Here is a 15,132-nt window from a genome sequence, read left to right on the forward strand (position 1 = left end):
TACACTCCAGCCTGGGCAACAGAGTAAGACTCTGTCTCAAAAAGAAAAAAAAAAAGAAAAATTAAATATTTCATAAATAATCAGGGCCCTGATTGTCAATGTCCTTTCCAGGTCCTAGGAAGACCTTGATGTGCACAAACACAGGGGGAGCAGCTTTGTTGCAGAGGGCCCATCCCAGCCACCATGCCAGGCAGGGTCCCAGGCTCCCGAGCCCCAGCCATGCTCCAAGCCACAGTGTTTGGGCCTCTGTGAGCATCTGGCACAGAGAGAAATATCTATCAGAATCAACTTTTATTTCTGTTTTTAATAAGTAGTGCCCAGTATATCAAACTATATGTGCAGAATGATCCAATGTTATTATACAACACATAAAGACATGTATATATTATATTACAGTTCTATATATATTCCTCTCCAGAATGATTCTTGTAAAACTTGGCACTCCCTTGCTTGAAACCTTCCCTGGTTTCCCATCTTAGACTAGATTCCAGCATCCCTGCCCCGGCCCAAGGCCTCCAGGCTCAGGCCTAGGTGGCTGACGGGACACCATTGCCCACCTGCTCCATCGCAGGCCTCCTTGCTGTTCCTCACACTCCCCGCTCAGAGCCTTTGCCCTTGCTGTGCCCTCCACCTGAGGCATTTCTCCCCAGGATCCTCATGCCCATGCTCATTTGGGTCCTTGCACCAGTGTCACCCTCTCCAGGAGCTTCCCCTCACAGCAGCCCCAGCCCATACCACAGCCCCTGGCATGGTATAGTAATCTCGTTGCTGGATGTCAACTCCCTGGGGAACCCTAAAGACAGTGAGGCAGCTACGATATGCTCATTTTGTACACAGGGAAACTGAGGCACAAAGTGGTTAAGCCATTTGCCCAGGGTCACATGGGAGTGCAAGAATCCAAACCCCAGCCTCTGACCCAGAGTCTCTGCTCTTAATCGCTACCCTGTGCTGCTTGTGCCGTGCACTTAGTGAAGGTGTGAATGGGCTATTTCATCCAGAACAAAGCATACACAGGACACAAAGCCATCGTGTCACCCAACTTTGTTGTACAGCTTCCAAAGCGTGTGACTGTAAAATGTATAACCACATTTTACAGAAATGCACCGAGGGAGGCAGAAAAGGAAATGCACCAAACTGTTTTAGTGGTCATCTCTAGATAGTGGGATTTTCTGATGGTGTGTATTTTCCTCACTATACCTGTCTGTATTTTCCAATTTTCTACCTGGGCCAATATTAGAATGATGAAACGAAAGTGGTCCCTTTTCCCAAAAACATCCTGATGAGGGTACCAGCAGCCACGAATCCCGAGCTCAGGGCAGGGGAGGACAGGTACAGGGGTGGACCACCCTTATTCCTGAGCCTAACAGAGGTCTTCCTGCTCTCCTCGTCCAGGACATCATCGAGGGGGGCAGCCTGCGCGTCCCGCTCCAGGAACTACACCAGATGATCCTGACTCCCATCAAGGCCTACGGCTCCCCGAGCACCACGCCCGAGGCTCGCCCCCGGGAGCCCCAGGCCCCGCGCCAGCCCTCACTGATGGGCCCTGAGAGCCAGAGCCCCGACTGCAAAGATGGGGCCACAGCCACTGGCGCCACGGCCACCCCCTCGGCCGGGGCCAGTGGGGGGCTCCAGCCGCACCAGCTGAGCAGCTGCGATGGGGAGCTGGCCGTCGCCCCCCTGCCGGAGGGGGACCTCCCCGGGCAGTTCACACGCGTCATGGGGAAAGGTAGAGCCCGATGTGCCCATTTCTTTTTTCTTCTCGGATCCCACTAACCAGAGCGACAGGCTCCTGGGGGCTTCCCCTGGGTGCTGGATAAATTCCCTGTCCAAGTAGACATCATTAGCTCCATCTTACAGATAGGGAACGTGCAGCTCAGAGAGGTTAAGCCTTTTGTGACCCCCGGACACCTACTCCTTAATCCCGGCTCCTTTCTCTCCCAAATCCCTCAGACCAGGGGATGCCAGCCCTTTTATGACAGTGCTCATTGGGCCAGTGGACCCTTGCGGGAGGAAGGTGGGAAGGACTCAGAAAAAGATGATTTCGGGAACAAACCATTCACTCAGCATCTCACCCTCTCCCCAAAGCAAAAGTGGCAGAAAATGAGTGACAAACTGAAGGGGCACAGACGCCTTTAGCCAGAGCCCAAAGATCTCCCTGTGTAGAAAGATGCCAGCCTTAGCAGTGGCCTCTCGTCACCACTGAAAGTGTTCTCAGATGTGGCCAGGGTTTGGAGAATTCCCAGCATGGAACTGTTTTGTTCTCATTCTCCCGTGTCTGTGTTTATATTCTCTCTTCACGGCTGGCCTGCCGTGCGAAATGCTCTAGTACGAATAGCTTGCATTTATTTAACTTTTCCTCTGTAGCAGACACATGCTTTACCTATAGAGCTTACTTAATCCCCAAGTTATCCCATTTTACAGAGGAGAAAACTGAGGCACACAGGCTAATTAGCCCACCTGAGCTTACACAGCTGATGGCAGGGCTGGAATTTGAACCCTGCAGTCTCTCCATCATGCACATAGTTACCACTGTGCCTTCTTATCAGCTCAAGATAGAACAAGGTAGAGTTTCATGTGATGGTTCTCTCTGCTCTTAGGTGACAAAATCCAAACCTAAAGAGTCACATGTCATCTGGTGTCTCCTTGTTACCTCCACAGCCCTTACCACTTCCATTCTATACTCTTTATATCTTTGAGTTCTATGTCTTTGAGTTCTCAAAGATATAGACTTTATATCTTTCAGACTTTATATCTTTGAGTTCTCAAAAGTTTGCATATTTTCTTGGCTTCTGAGCCTTTGTACATATCTCCCCTCTGCCTAGAACCTAGGCCCCTACTAGTTTATACAAAGCCTTCATCCTTCATGTGAATTACAAGATGGTGCCCTGTCTGGGTGGACACGGCACTGCTAGCACTCACCTTGGCATGCACTTGTGTAGTGCACGGCCTGCACATCCACATGGGACAGCCTTGCCTATAACACTCTTTTCCTCACCCCATTCCCTTCACCTGGGTCATGCCTCCTTCTCCAGGTCTTAGCCAAGTCCTTACATGCTCCAGGAAGCCTGCTAATCCACTGGGCTGGGTGAGGTACCCCCTCTCACCTGCCCCACGTCCCAATTTACTTTCCTTGTCTTAGCCCAGTTCACACTAGACTGTAATTGCCTGTTTGCTTGACTGTATCTTCATTAGTCTGCAGCACAGTCAGACCACTTTTAATAGCTACTCAATACCCTGCTTGTAGCACAGTGCTTACAGTAGATGCCTCATAAGTAGGTGGTGCAAAACTTGAGCGATGACACCAGTATCTAAAGTTAGGCCTTCCCAAAGACCATCCAAGCATACATGCTGGGTGCACGCCTGTCGGGGAGGGTAGAATCCACAGCGTGGTCCTTTGGGTAAGAGTGCCCCTTTCTACCTGGGCTACCCTCTGCCTTTTCTGGGGCAGACCCTTATTTCCATATCCTCGAAAATATCCACCATTAGAATAATTTATGCTTGATCTGGTGTCTTATAAGACATCTTGATTATTTTCTAACATGTGGTAATGCCAGCACTTTTCCTTTGGAAGGGGAAAACAATTTTTTCTCTGTTATTGTCCAATATTTCAGACCATTTTAAAAAACCCAGTTTGCAGTAAGAGCAACTCCCACCCTTCCACCACCCACCTTAAGGCATGTCCTAAAAAAAAGGCTTAAATTCATAGTAATCTGGTGGAAGAGATGACTCACAGCTTCCCTTGGAGCTTGATGGCCAGGGTGGGCCCTCACTCTCCCCCACCCACCCCTTAGCTGTGTTGGATTAGAACAGATTTCCCCATGGGTGAAGACACGGCTCCGCCAAGCCCAAGTGGAGCAGCTACTGAACACGCGGTACATTGCCCTACTTCTTAAGAGACCCACACTGCTATGGCACTGCTTCTTTATATTTTAACTACTTTAAAGGAAACGGTAACCCCAGTTCACGCTCAGCATACACAATTCCAATGAACCAAATGGTGGAAAGTGGAAACCACCCTGCCCCCACCCCAAACCCTGCCATCCTCATTCCCAGGGATAGTCACTATTAAGTTTTGGGATATCCTTTCAGAAACTTCATCATCATACATAAGCACATGAATATTCACTTTTATACGCACGCAGACCTTATTTACATTCTTTTCTACAGGCTGATGGGTTTTTAAAAAATACGATAGCCGGGCTCGGTGGCTCATGCCTGTAATCCCGGCACTTTGGGAGGCTGAAGTGAATCACTTGAGCCCAGGAGTTCAAGATCAGCCTGAGCAACATAGTGAGACCCTGTCTCTCAAAAACAAAAAAAAAAAGAATAAAATTTTAAAAGTATATATACTTACAATATTTCTATCAATACAAATAGCACCATCTCAAAGTTTTTTTAAAGGTGGCATACTATTCCACTGTATGCATAAACCGTAATGTATTTAACAAAGTCCCAATGAATAGGCAGTGAGGTGGTTTACAAGGTTTTGTTATGACAAACATTGTTATACTGAAAGTCTACGTGCAAAGGCAAGAAATAAATGGGATTGTGTGACCAAACGGCCATGCAGGGTTAGGGACAGGGAGGAATGAAGTATGATGCCAGGTTTGAAGCTTGGTCTTCTTGAGTGTCAGGCATCTTTTACTCTCTGGTTGACTCCTTTTGTCCACCCATCTCCACCCTGGCCCTGTAAACACTACTAAGAAAGTTGGGGAATCGTCACCTCTATGATGAGACCAGAATGGGCCACAGTAACGTAGCGGTGAAAAAGCCAGTGCGTGTGTGTACTCTACCCGCAGACTAACTCTGCTCCATCCTCATTAGCACTGACTTGAGTGTGTAGGTGAGCCTGCGCCTATGTGTGCATAAATGTGCATATCACTCTGAGAAAGCAACCCTCCGAGGAGTGAGTAGCAGGCCTCCTGCACATGTGCACACCCACACACCTCCCCGTCTCCAGGAGGTGCCAGCTCGTTCCTCCAAACACAAACGCCACTGCCTCTGCACCTGGCGAAGGGTGCGCGCTCATTCATAAAATCACGGAGGCTGCTCTCTCTGACAGTGTCAGGGTCTTGGATGCTTTTGAAGCCCCTCACACAGAGCCACTTTCAAAGATGGAGCTCAGGACGCCACTATTCACTGCTGTGTTCTTCCTCTCACGAAGTGTCTTATTGCAGAAGGCTTCACATGGAATGGCACGACTGGAATTAACCCAAAGGGCTTCTCAAGGCAAGGGCTCCCACGGTGTCTGAGCCTTTGACTTCTGTGGAATGAGGAGCCTCTTGGCCTTTTTTGTGAGCCTCACATAAAGCTGCAGACACACATACCTCTCAGAGTGTTGGTCCTGAAGGGAAATGAGAGTCAGGTCCCAGAGATTAGAAAGGGGTGCATTTGTCTAATTCATCTTTTCTTTTTAATTACAGTGTGCACACAGCTCTTGGTCTCCAGACCCGATGAGGAAAATATAAGTTCCTATTTACAGCTCATAGACAAGTGTCTAATTCATGAGGTGAGTAGTGACAGGTTTTACAAAACCAATTTTTTGTTTTTATTGCTTAGAAAAGGTTCTCAGAGTTTCTGTGATATGATCATTTTAGTCTCCAACAACTTGTTTTTGAGTGGTGGACAGTTATTAATAATAGGTTGGGCAGAACTAGGCTATGACAGCCTCAAACCCAAACACAGCTTGAACATTACTTTGGTGTCCAAAGATTTGCCCAGACCGAGTGCTCTGATGTGCAGCGAACGCCTGAGACGACTTTTGGCTGGGGAAGCAGCCTCGGGTGGCCAAGCCTCGCAGGATAACACACGAGCCCTGCTGCTTAGCCCTGGGCGTTTTCAAGTCTTTTAAAAATCTTGTGTTGAACTCTTGGCTTTTAGCTCAGGGAACTGGAGAGAGGAAGGGAGAAAGAGCCCATAAAGAAATAATGAGTGTGTGTGTGTGTGTGTGTGTGTGTGTGTGTGTGTGTGTGTGTGGGCTTGCGATTGTTATAGGAATCATATTTGCTATATATTCTTTTGGAGGAGGCCTGAGGCGGGCTGCAGGTATGCCTACTGGACTCTCAGGCATAGTCTTCATATACAGAGTGAGACAGACACTTGGGCATGGCGGGGCTCGGCAGCCATCTGCACTGGTGGCTGTCCCTGAGGGGCATGTAGGGAGAGGGAGTTGCACCTCAGACCTGAAACTCCAGTGGCTCCTTGGGCACCCCTCCCCTCCCTCCCCACAAAGAGCTACAGAGGCAAGGCCTAGATTAAAGAGAACTTGGGACCAGATAAACCTACGGTGGCGAAGTCTTTTTGTAGGATTTCAATGTGAGAATAAGATGGTAAAGGAGCTGGGGCGGTGGCTTACGCCTGTAATCCCCACACTTTGGGAGGCCGAGGTGGGAGGATCACTTGAGGCCAGGAGCTTGAGACCAGCCTAGACAACATATCAAGACCCTGTCACTGCAAAAAAAAAAAAAAAAAAATAGCCGGGTGTGGTGGTGCACACCTGTAATCCCAGCTACTTGGGAAGCCAATGTGGGAGGATGGATGGTTTGAGCCCAGGTGGCCAAGGCTACAGTGAGCTATGATCCTATCACTGCATTCCAGCGAGAGCAACAGAGTGAGACTTGTCTCGGGGGGAAAAAAAAAAAAGATAATAAAGGCCTCAGGCCTCCTCACCTTTGCTGCATTGGCAGCCAGTACTCCAGGAGTCCAGTGGGCTCCGGTGAAGGGAGATGCCCAGCACAGCAGCCAGGCCTCTTCTCCACTTCCCTCTCACATTCTCACCCTCCCAGCTGCCGCATGGGCCCTGGGCTATCGAAGGTCTCACTCAGTTCTCAGGGCCCTCATCTGCTACCCACACTTCACATACAAGGGTACAGTTGTCCTCTGGGATTCCATTCCAGCTCTCCCTTCCCCACTTCCCCAGACCCTCATTTTTGCAGTTTCTCCTCTTGGCCATATGGATTCTTACGGGCCCAAGCGGCTCTGGCCAAAGCTGTCAGTGTGACGACGGTGACCAGCCGCCTAGGTTGGGGGCTCAGACATGCCATCCTCTGAAATGTTCAACTATGCCAAAGTACTAGACTTTTCACTGAAAATAAAAATGTTTTTTTCCCTCTTTAATGGCTTCCCTAGAGCACCCAGGCACTGTCAAAAGCCTGTATTGAAGGCTTATCTGTGACTTTGTTTCAGGGACAAGGCCTTCTCCCCACAAGCTTGAGTAATCCTTTTCTATTTCCAATCCTGACACTGGACTTGTTTTGGCCAGGAAAAAGTAACGAAGGAAGAGAAGTCAAGAACACAGTGAAGAATGTTATAACTCGTTCATTCCATAGATACTTACTGAGCACCTAGTCCCTGTCCCGAACTAGGCAGGTTACAGTAGTGAGAGAAGGGGTGAGACAGAAAGAAACAGGCCATCACAGCCATGATGAGAAGGCCTCTGATAAGGTCATCCCTGCGTTCCCCGGAGCACAGAGGAGCAGCAACGGGCACCAAACCTGGAGCCAGAACAGGGCATTTCCATGGAGGAATCCTCTCCACACTCAAACCTGGAAGGCAAGCGAGAGTCCTGGTGGTAGAGACTCGGTTCATAAGGAGGCAGAAGAGAGCGATGTCTGCAGGGCTCCGTGTTTTGTTGGGAAGTAGGACATTTGTGGGTGGGTTGGGGCAGACAGCATGGGGAGGATTTCAGCCTCTGATAAAAGCGAACTCTGCTTCTTCTCCCACGCCCGCTCTCAGCATCGATATTGGAGGACACGGTACTGCCCACCTTGCCTCAAGACAGCTGAGCCCCTGAGACAGAAATAATGAGTCCTCCAGCTTCCCGTGCCCAACAATCCACAGGCTTCCTAACTGTCCCTCGCCAGCCCTGAAACTTTGGCCTGACGCTTCTCGCTTTCCCGCCATCCTGCGTGTCCTCCCTGGGTATCCTGGCTCTGGTTTTGTTTTTTCCCCTTTACCTCCGTGCAGCCCCAAGTGATCTCCTCTGATGGCCCGGAGGGGCCTCTCACGGCTGGGGGCCCCAGGCAGGAAGCTGCTGGTGAGGTGTCTGCTTGCTAAGTTCAAGTCAGGATGGAGGGGCCTGCGTGCCGCTTTGGAAGGGAAAATGTTGTTCAGGGCTTTTTATGGTTTTAGTTTGAGAGAGAGGAAAAGCGTCTGAATAATTTTCCATAGCCTCTGGTTATTCTGTGTGGGCAGAACACGCCCTGCCTGTGAGGCCCCATGGAGGCGCACAGCCTCCATCCTGGAAGAAGGTTCACCCGGGCGCAGAGAGACAGGACGCCCTTTCATAGCCCGGACATGCTGTTCCTTAGCTGGCTTGGAGCAGGGAAGGTATTAACTGGGCCAGGACACCTCCCTTCCTCCCCAGGATGGAGGGACCGAGTCCCCAGAGTCATGAAAGGAAGGAGAGGGAAGTTCTGAATTTTATTTCTGAGACCAGTCACTTTGACTCCTGAGTGATAATCCCAGGCCTCTGGGCACTTCACTGTGTCTTGAGGTGGCTCTGGGAAGAATGGCTCTTGCCTCTTTATGAGCCTTTTCATCCAGCCACGTACACTGGGACACCATAGCCATCTTCCTCCAGACAGATGCATTGGTCTAGGCTTGAGAGGGCCAGAACTCTGGAGTGGCGACTAGGGGTGCCTGGGCAGTTGTTGGGCATGAAGCCTTCCCTTCCCCTCCAGGGCCCTCAGGAAGCTGCTCCCCAGCCCAGCCTGGGGCTGCAGTGAGATATTGGGCATCATAGCCAATGCCGATTGCCTGTAACTGAGCACTCCTCTGTAGGTCAGGAACCAGTGTTCAGAAACTCCTGGAGCCAGCCAAGACCAAGCACCACAGCCCCAACTGAGAACCGCCCCCACTCTCATTCAGCACTGCTAAGGGGCTGGCTCCCATCTGCAGCGCTGAAGGAAAGGAACCCCACCGCCCACTGAGGTGCTCAGGGAATGCGCTGCCCTCCCCGTGGAGGCACCAACATTCCCACCTTCTCGGGTGCTGTTTCCCACCAGGGAAGATGTCATGTCTATAACGGTGTCTTAGGAAGCGCATCCATGAAATGAGCCCTTTACTCCTTTGTCACTTGGAAACTCAGGCCAGTTGTCCTTCAGGCTGGCTCCAGATCAGCTCAGTATCATAGTTTAGAGACCGTGAAGTCATTTGCTGTGTGCTGTTGTTGGAGTGCAAGGTCATTTTGAATGTCTAATGTGATGAACAGCTGTCTACCACCACCAAACGGCCGGTCTGTGCAGTCCAAAACCAAACCCCAGTGTGACACCTGTGAGTGGCATCTATTGAATCATTAAGAGTGAGGCACATTCCAGGTATTCTAAGTGTTTTTCATGTGTTATTTCATTCTCACAACATCCTTTTGAGAGAGAGATTATCCTCAGTTTCTAGGAGGCACTGAGTCTTGGGTAGAGGGGCGTGCATAAAGGTGTGCAGGGATTCGAGCCCTGCCCGTCTGCATCCACAGCCTTCCTCTGGCCCACAACTCTCTTCCCCAGGTCACCCTGACCAGCATGCCCACGTATCCTCACACAACATGTGGCTGAATAAGCCAGTCAAAAGCAGAAATGATCCCCTCTCGGTGTGAGTCCAGCAGAAACGCTCGCCTTTCGCCCGGTTTCAGAGGTCCTCATGTGTAGTAGGACACGCAGAGGGAGCATCACCAACCAATGGGCAGGACTGTGGAGGAGAGCCACGCCCTCGCCTCCTAGCCTGCCTTGATGCGTATTCTTAGTGGCATCTGGCTAAGGTCACCCGGGAAGAAGGGGTTTGTAAGTCCTCAATGACGTTTCTGCCACATGATTAACATTCTTCTGCTTTTGTCCACAGAGCTCTCCTGGTATTTAGGTCCTTAAAGATTAAGCATCACTGGGGGACAATTAAGCTGTCATTTCTTTTTCTCCATTTAAGGAATCTGTTTCCTTTATGGGAACTAGTCATTTAGTCTGTTACTGAGTAATATTTTATGACTACTTAAAGGAATTCATGCCTTATTGACAAAACTACTTCGGAATCTTCTCTCCATCCTTGTTACTGCGAATCAATCAAATCACATGGATTTCCAACAGCACATGTTCTAAGTTACAGTTCTAGGCACTTGGCAGGGGATTCATATATGACGTGGTGTCCTCACCACCTAGAACACCCCATGTTCATGCTTTACCTGCAGCAGAATTACCAGGGCACTTGCTACAAACACAAACTCTCTAGACACCCCTTCAGATCTACTAAATCAGGCTCTGGGCCTGTGGAAGGGAACCTATGTATCTGAATTTTGACTGTCCCTTGGCTAATTCTAATATATCATGAATCTGAGAGTTCCTGCCTTGGAGACCCCTAACCCACGTAAAGTCCTTTCCTAGTCTGTGGCAAGTACAAAGGCTAAATGCAAAAGGAACTATAACATAGATAAGAGTTTGTTACAGGGCAGTAGGCAAAACACACACACCAGTTTTGCTAGAAAAGAGTTCTGAAGGTATCAGACCTACATATTTTCCCAAACTTTAGAGAAGGTTTAAATCAGGACTGGCACACTGGGATTTTTGTAAGGCAAGAGACCCATTAACTGGAGATTTCTCAACAAAGTCCTGAAACACAGAGAATAGAGTCCATTCTCTGACACCCTGGAGACCACTCTAGGGTGGCCACACACCATCAAGCAGATTGATTTTTGGAGTGGTTGAGAATTTTCATTGATTATGAACATGCAGGGGGGCCTGCAAAACCCAGAGTATTCACCAATCAATTTTGCAATTCATTCTTGGTTAATAGAGTCCGGAGTAGAGTCAGGAGGGAGGGGGAATGTGGGTATGGATCTGCCAGAAATATAACCAAAAATAAGGGTTATCAACAGTTTGATGCATGTACCTTACCAAGCACCTCCAATGTCAGATAATTTAAATTTTCAAAGTAGGCAGCTCCCAAATTAAACTGACTACTGTTTGGACCAGGTTAGAAACAGGTGAAGAAAAGGCAACTGCAGAGACTCCAATGTTTTCCCCTATTAATTGCATGTTTCTCCCTCTAATGCCAGGCTGTGTCACCCATTTAAAAGTCCTGTTTGTTTTTGCAGGCATTTACAGAGACACAGAAAAAAAGATTGTTGTCATGGAAACAGCAGGTGCAGAAGCTCTTTCGGTCTTTCCCTCGGAAAACCCTTCTAGACATATCAGGATATCGACAGCAAAGAAAGTATGTTGGGATTTCATTCTTTGTAATGCATGGTGGTTCCCCTGGCACCTTCTTGCCTACCTCAGTTCCTGGGGCAGGAATATGGCAGGGCACCATTCCTTGTTCATGAAGATGCCCTGTGGCGAGTTCCAAATTGCGTTACTTAAACAGGTGGGGCTGGGAAAAGGCTGTGAGAGCGAGCACTCCCAGGGGAAGAGCTGAATGTGAGCTTTTGTGACTCCGTTTGCATTGTCAAAATGATGGTAATAGTCCAGATGGGTATCAGAGGGGAGAGTGGGTATGATTTAACAAATGCAGGCAAAACACAGGATGGATCACCCACAAAAGGGGGATCTGAAAGGATAAAAATGGGTTGTTCTATCAGCACCTTAAGTGGTAATTTTTTTCCCCCTTCTAGCTGTAGACAAGCTAATTATAGTTGGTGGCAGGGTGAAGAGCCCAGGGCTAGTCTATTTTGGTCTGCAGTCTCACAGTGGAGCAGTTCAATTCTTGATTTTTTTCATAGTACTTCAGCTTCTTGCACGCAGATAAAAATAAGCCTGGTTGTACTTTAGAACCCATTACCTTAATATAGTTTTAAATTGAGGAATCCAAATACATATTAAAGATGAACTACAGTGACAATTTGTGGGAGAAATTAAGGGTAGAGGAAGGGTTAAGCCTTAAACAATGATAGGGAATTTTGGGGACATAAGGGAATGAGAATGTAAACATCCTGAAAAATTAACATTCTATTTTACACTTTTAAAACATGAGCAGATAATGTCTTCACTTGCACCTGAAAGGTTCTGAATTTGTTTCATTTCTTGGTGCATGTATAGAAGCTCTTTGCCCGTGGTGTTAAAATTTGGGGCATTTATTTGCATAAGTGTGCCTTAAAACATCACTGTTTTGTATTTAAGGGAGATGAGGCCAGTTGGAGTTTGTGAAAAGACTTCATGAAAGATTAATTTTAAAACTGAAGTGTGATCACATTCCAGCATATATAACGCTTATTTATTAAACAAACATTTATTTAGCACTTACATATGCCAAGTGGTATCCAAGCACTTTAAGAATATTAATACATTTAATCCTTGTGACAACCATGTGAGGTAGAGCTGCTGTTGTTGACCCCAGTTTACAGACAAGTTCGTAGGCAGCAGCATCGGGGATTTGAACCAGGCAGGCTGGCACCAGCTCCAGCTCCATGCTCTTAACCCTGTGGAAGCCAGACAACTCTCATGGTCTCAGGCTGATGAGTGGAAAAGATGGTTCAGGCAAAGCGACACTTCAGGACCAGTTCCCTGGCCCCAAGCTCTTGGACTAGACTATCTCTGCCCTGAGGATTCCCAATGGCCCAGATGAAAGGCAAGGTCTAGCTTCCTTGGCCTCCTGCCCTGGGGCCTACCCCCATCCCAAGCGGCTTTTCTCTAAGAGCAGCAATACTTTTCCCAGGTGAAAAGGTTCCAGACTCCTCTTGCAACCCCGGGCCCTTGGGAGACAAGTTCCAAGAGGAAGAAGGCATTTGGAGGTTGGAGATGAAGATGGGGCTTTTAAGCTCTTTGCTGCTCCTCCAAAAGTCCCACCCTGGCCTCTGTCAGCCCTGTGTTGTCATTGGTCTACATCTGAGAGCCTTTTGGAGGTGGAGCAGGGGGCATGAACCTTGACCTCTCCAGGGTGTTAGTAACACTTGGATTGGGCTAACCCAAGGTTTGCCAGGTTGGAGTCCTAATGGACGTCTTTTTATTGATTAGATAAGAATGAATCACTTGTGGATATTCAATTGGAATTGGAATTCAATTCAAAATGCTGGAAGATGTTTTATACTCACAAGTATTTCCTCTGGGATCTTTTTGTGCTATTAATTTGCTTTGAAGACCTCTTTCTCCAATAATACAAAGTTTACTGCAACCCAGCCCCTGCTTGGATTATCATAAATCCCAAATTAATTGATTCTTATTAATGTTACTTTCTCAAAGACTTTTCATGCATTTCAACATTTCAATGTAATGAAATCAGATTTAGAAATGTAAGGCGAGAGAATGAGAAAGGAAAACTTGCTTTTGTCACTTTGTTCTCTCCCCAGAAAGCATCGATGATTTCATTAAACCTAGCAATCTTAAGTAATCCAAGCATTCACTCTGATTGCCAGCAGTGGCAACCCTCTGCAAAGCTGGCTTTGTAACAACCCTCGAAGGGTCCTACCATCAGGAGAAAGATGGCCTAGCCAATCTAGTAAAGCGTGAGAGTAGGACATGATGGGTCCTACTCTCTCGCTTTACTCCCCTCCCCTATACAGCCGAGTCCTAAGAGTCCCTGGATCCCTCCTTTCTCCAGTGACTAAGTATCCCATAACAGAGTCCTCTGCCCAGATTATATTGCTTAAGAATACAGTCTTGCCTTCCTGGAAGCACATATCATTTTAGTATCACTCATTGACTCTGTATTTTGCATATGAAATAACTTTTTAAAAATCCAACCAAAAAGGAAAGTGAGAAAATGCTATCCACACTAAATAAGGAAAGATCATAGCAGAATACTGAATCATCTACCAGGTGGCCAAAATTCTGACTTCAAAACTCAAAGGACTAGTTTTCATCGTTAAAAACAAACAAAAAAAACACTCGGCCCTTGTGTCTACCTCACATAGTCAGATTGTCCTTCCACCAAAGGAGGTCTCTCATCATGTGAAATTTCTTCTACCCCTCCTGGCCCTGAGTTCTTCTTTCAAACCAAAAAGTCTTAAGCCTTAGTAAAAATAAAAACGAAATTTTTAAAAGGGGAAAATAGGAGAAAAAAGGAAGAAAGGCCAAGATAAAGATACCAAGAACCCGTGAGTGTCCTCCTCACCACCTTTAGATGAACTTCTGACCAGAATCTAGAACTCTTTCCACGGCCACCAAAGCCTGGAAGTAGAAAGGCACAAGCCCAGAATTCTGCCCCCTGCCCCTTCTCGCCCTAGGAAATTTAGGAATTCTGGGGAGAAGAGAAACTGATTTTCTGAGATCTGCACTGCTGGCTCAGATGCCCCTCCCCCTACACACAGGCACAGCTCTGCTTCTCAGGAAATGACTGTTCGCAGGCCCCTATCACCCTCAACTGGTTAAACTACGTCAGCCCAGCTTCCCGGAGGCTCCCCATAGGCTTGGTACAAACCTCCCCTGTGTCGCTGGAAAAGTAGATCTCTTCCATCTTGTGGCCGCTGGAGGTAATGCATTTCGACTTCATCCGTGAATGACTAAAGCTGACTCTTCTTGGAAAGAATGTGCTGGTTCCTGAAACCCTGCCGGCTGCTGTGTAACCTCCCAGACCTGAGGCGTGTCGGAGAGGATGCATTCTTCAGTGCTGAGGTCAACCAACCCAACGGGAGAGGCGGCATCTGCATGTGATGCTAGGGGCTCTGGCAGCCTCCCTGCGCGGACCCAGGAGAAGCATGGACCTGCCCTGGCCTTTATGCGGCCCACTCTGCAGGGAGGGCCTGTGGAGTGAAGGCAGTTTGTGTCCTAGGTCCAGAACATTCGCAAACATCATCTCCGACCTTATATCCCTCGCCCCACAGGTGGCATCGGCTCTCCCATTCGAGGATGCATCATGATGGCAGAGACTCATTGGTTCCTTCATTTAACTGCATTCCCTGTGCAGAAACTGATTCAGGCACCGGACATGCAGGATGGATGAGGACAGACATGGAGCTTACATCCTGGTGGGCCTCACAGGCTTCTCCAAGTCTGCCACACAGGCTGAGGAGAAACAATGATAGGATTAAAGAAGGGAGCACTGGGACAGGAGTCAGACCCAGTTCTGACCCTGGCTCTGCTGTTTTCTTGCTATGTGGCCTCTCGAAAGCATGTGAGTGTTCAAGACCTGTGTCCTCATCTGCAGCAGGATGGGTTGGAGAAGATGCGGCGGGGAGGCGGAAGAAGGCAGAGTGCTGGTGAACCTGCTGGGCCTGCGTGC

General features: G+C 48.3%; 1 protein-coding gene across 10 annotated transcripts in view; it reads left to right on the forward strand.

Annotated features, from left to right (window-relative positions):
* Positions 1-15,132, forward strand: part of SAMD4A (sterile alpha motif domain containing 4A) — a 229,228-nt gene that overhangs the window by 195,151 nt on the left and 18,945 nt on the right. For all 10 annotated transcript variants that reach the window (XM_005561296.5, XM_073997422.1, XM_015453805.3 and 7 more), the window contains 3 exons: positions 1,393-1,726; positions 5,424-5,509; positions 11,075-11,193. In XM_005561296.5, coding sequence (XP_005561353.3) covers positions 1,393-1,726; positions 5,424-5,509; positions 11,075-11,193 — 539 coding nt within the window. The remainder of the gene's footprint in view (positions 1-1,392; positions 1,727-5,423; positions 5,510-11,074; positions 11,194-15,132) is intronic.

This window comes from Macaca fascicularis, chromosome 7 (assembly GCF_037993035.2).
Source record: "Macaca fascicularis isolate 582-1 chromosome 7, T2T-MFA8v1.1".
NCBI lineage: Eukaryota > Metazoa > Chordata > Mammalia > Primates > Cercopithecidae > Macaca > Macaca fascicularis.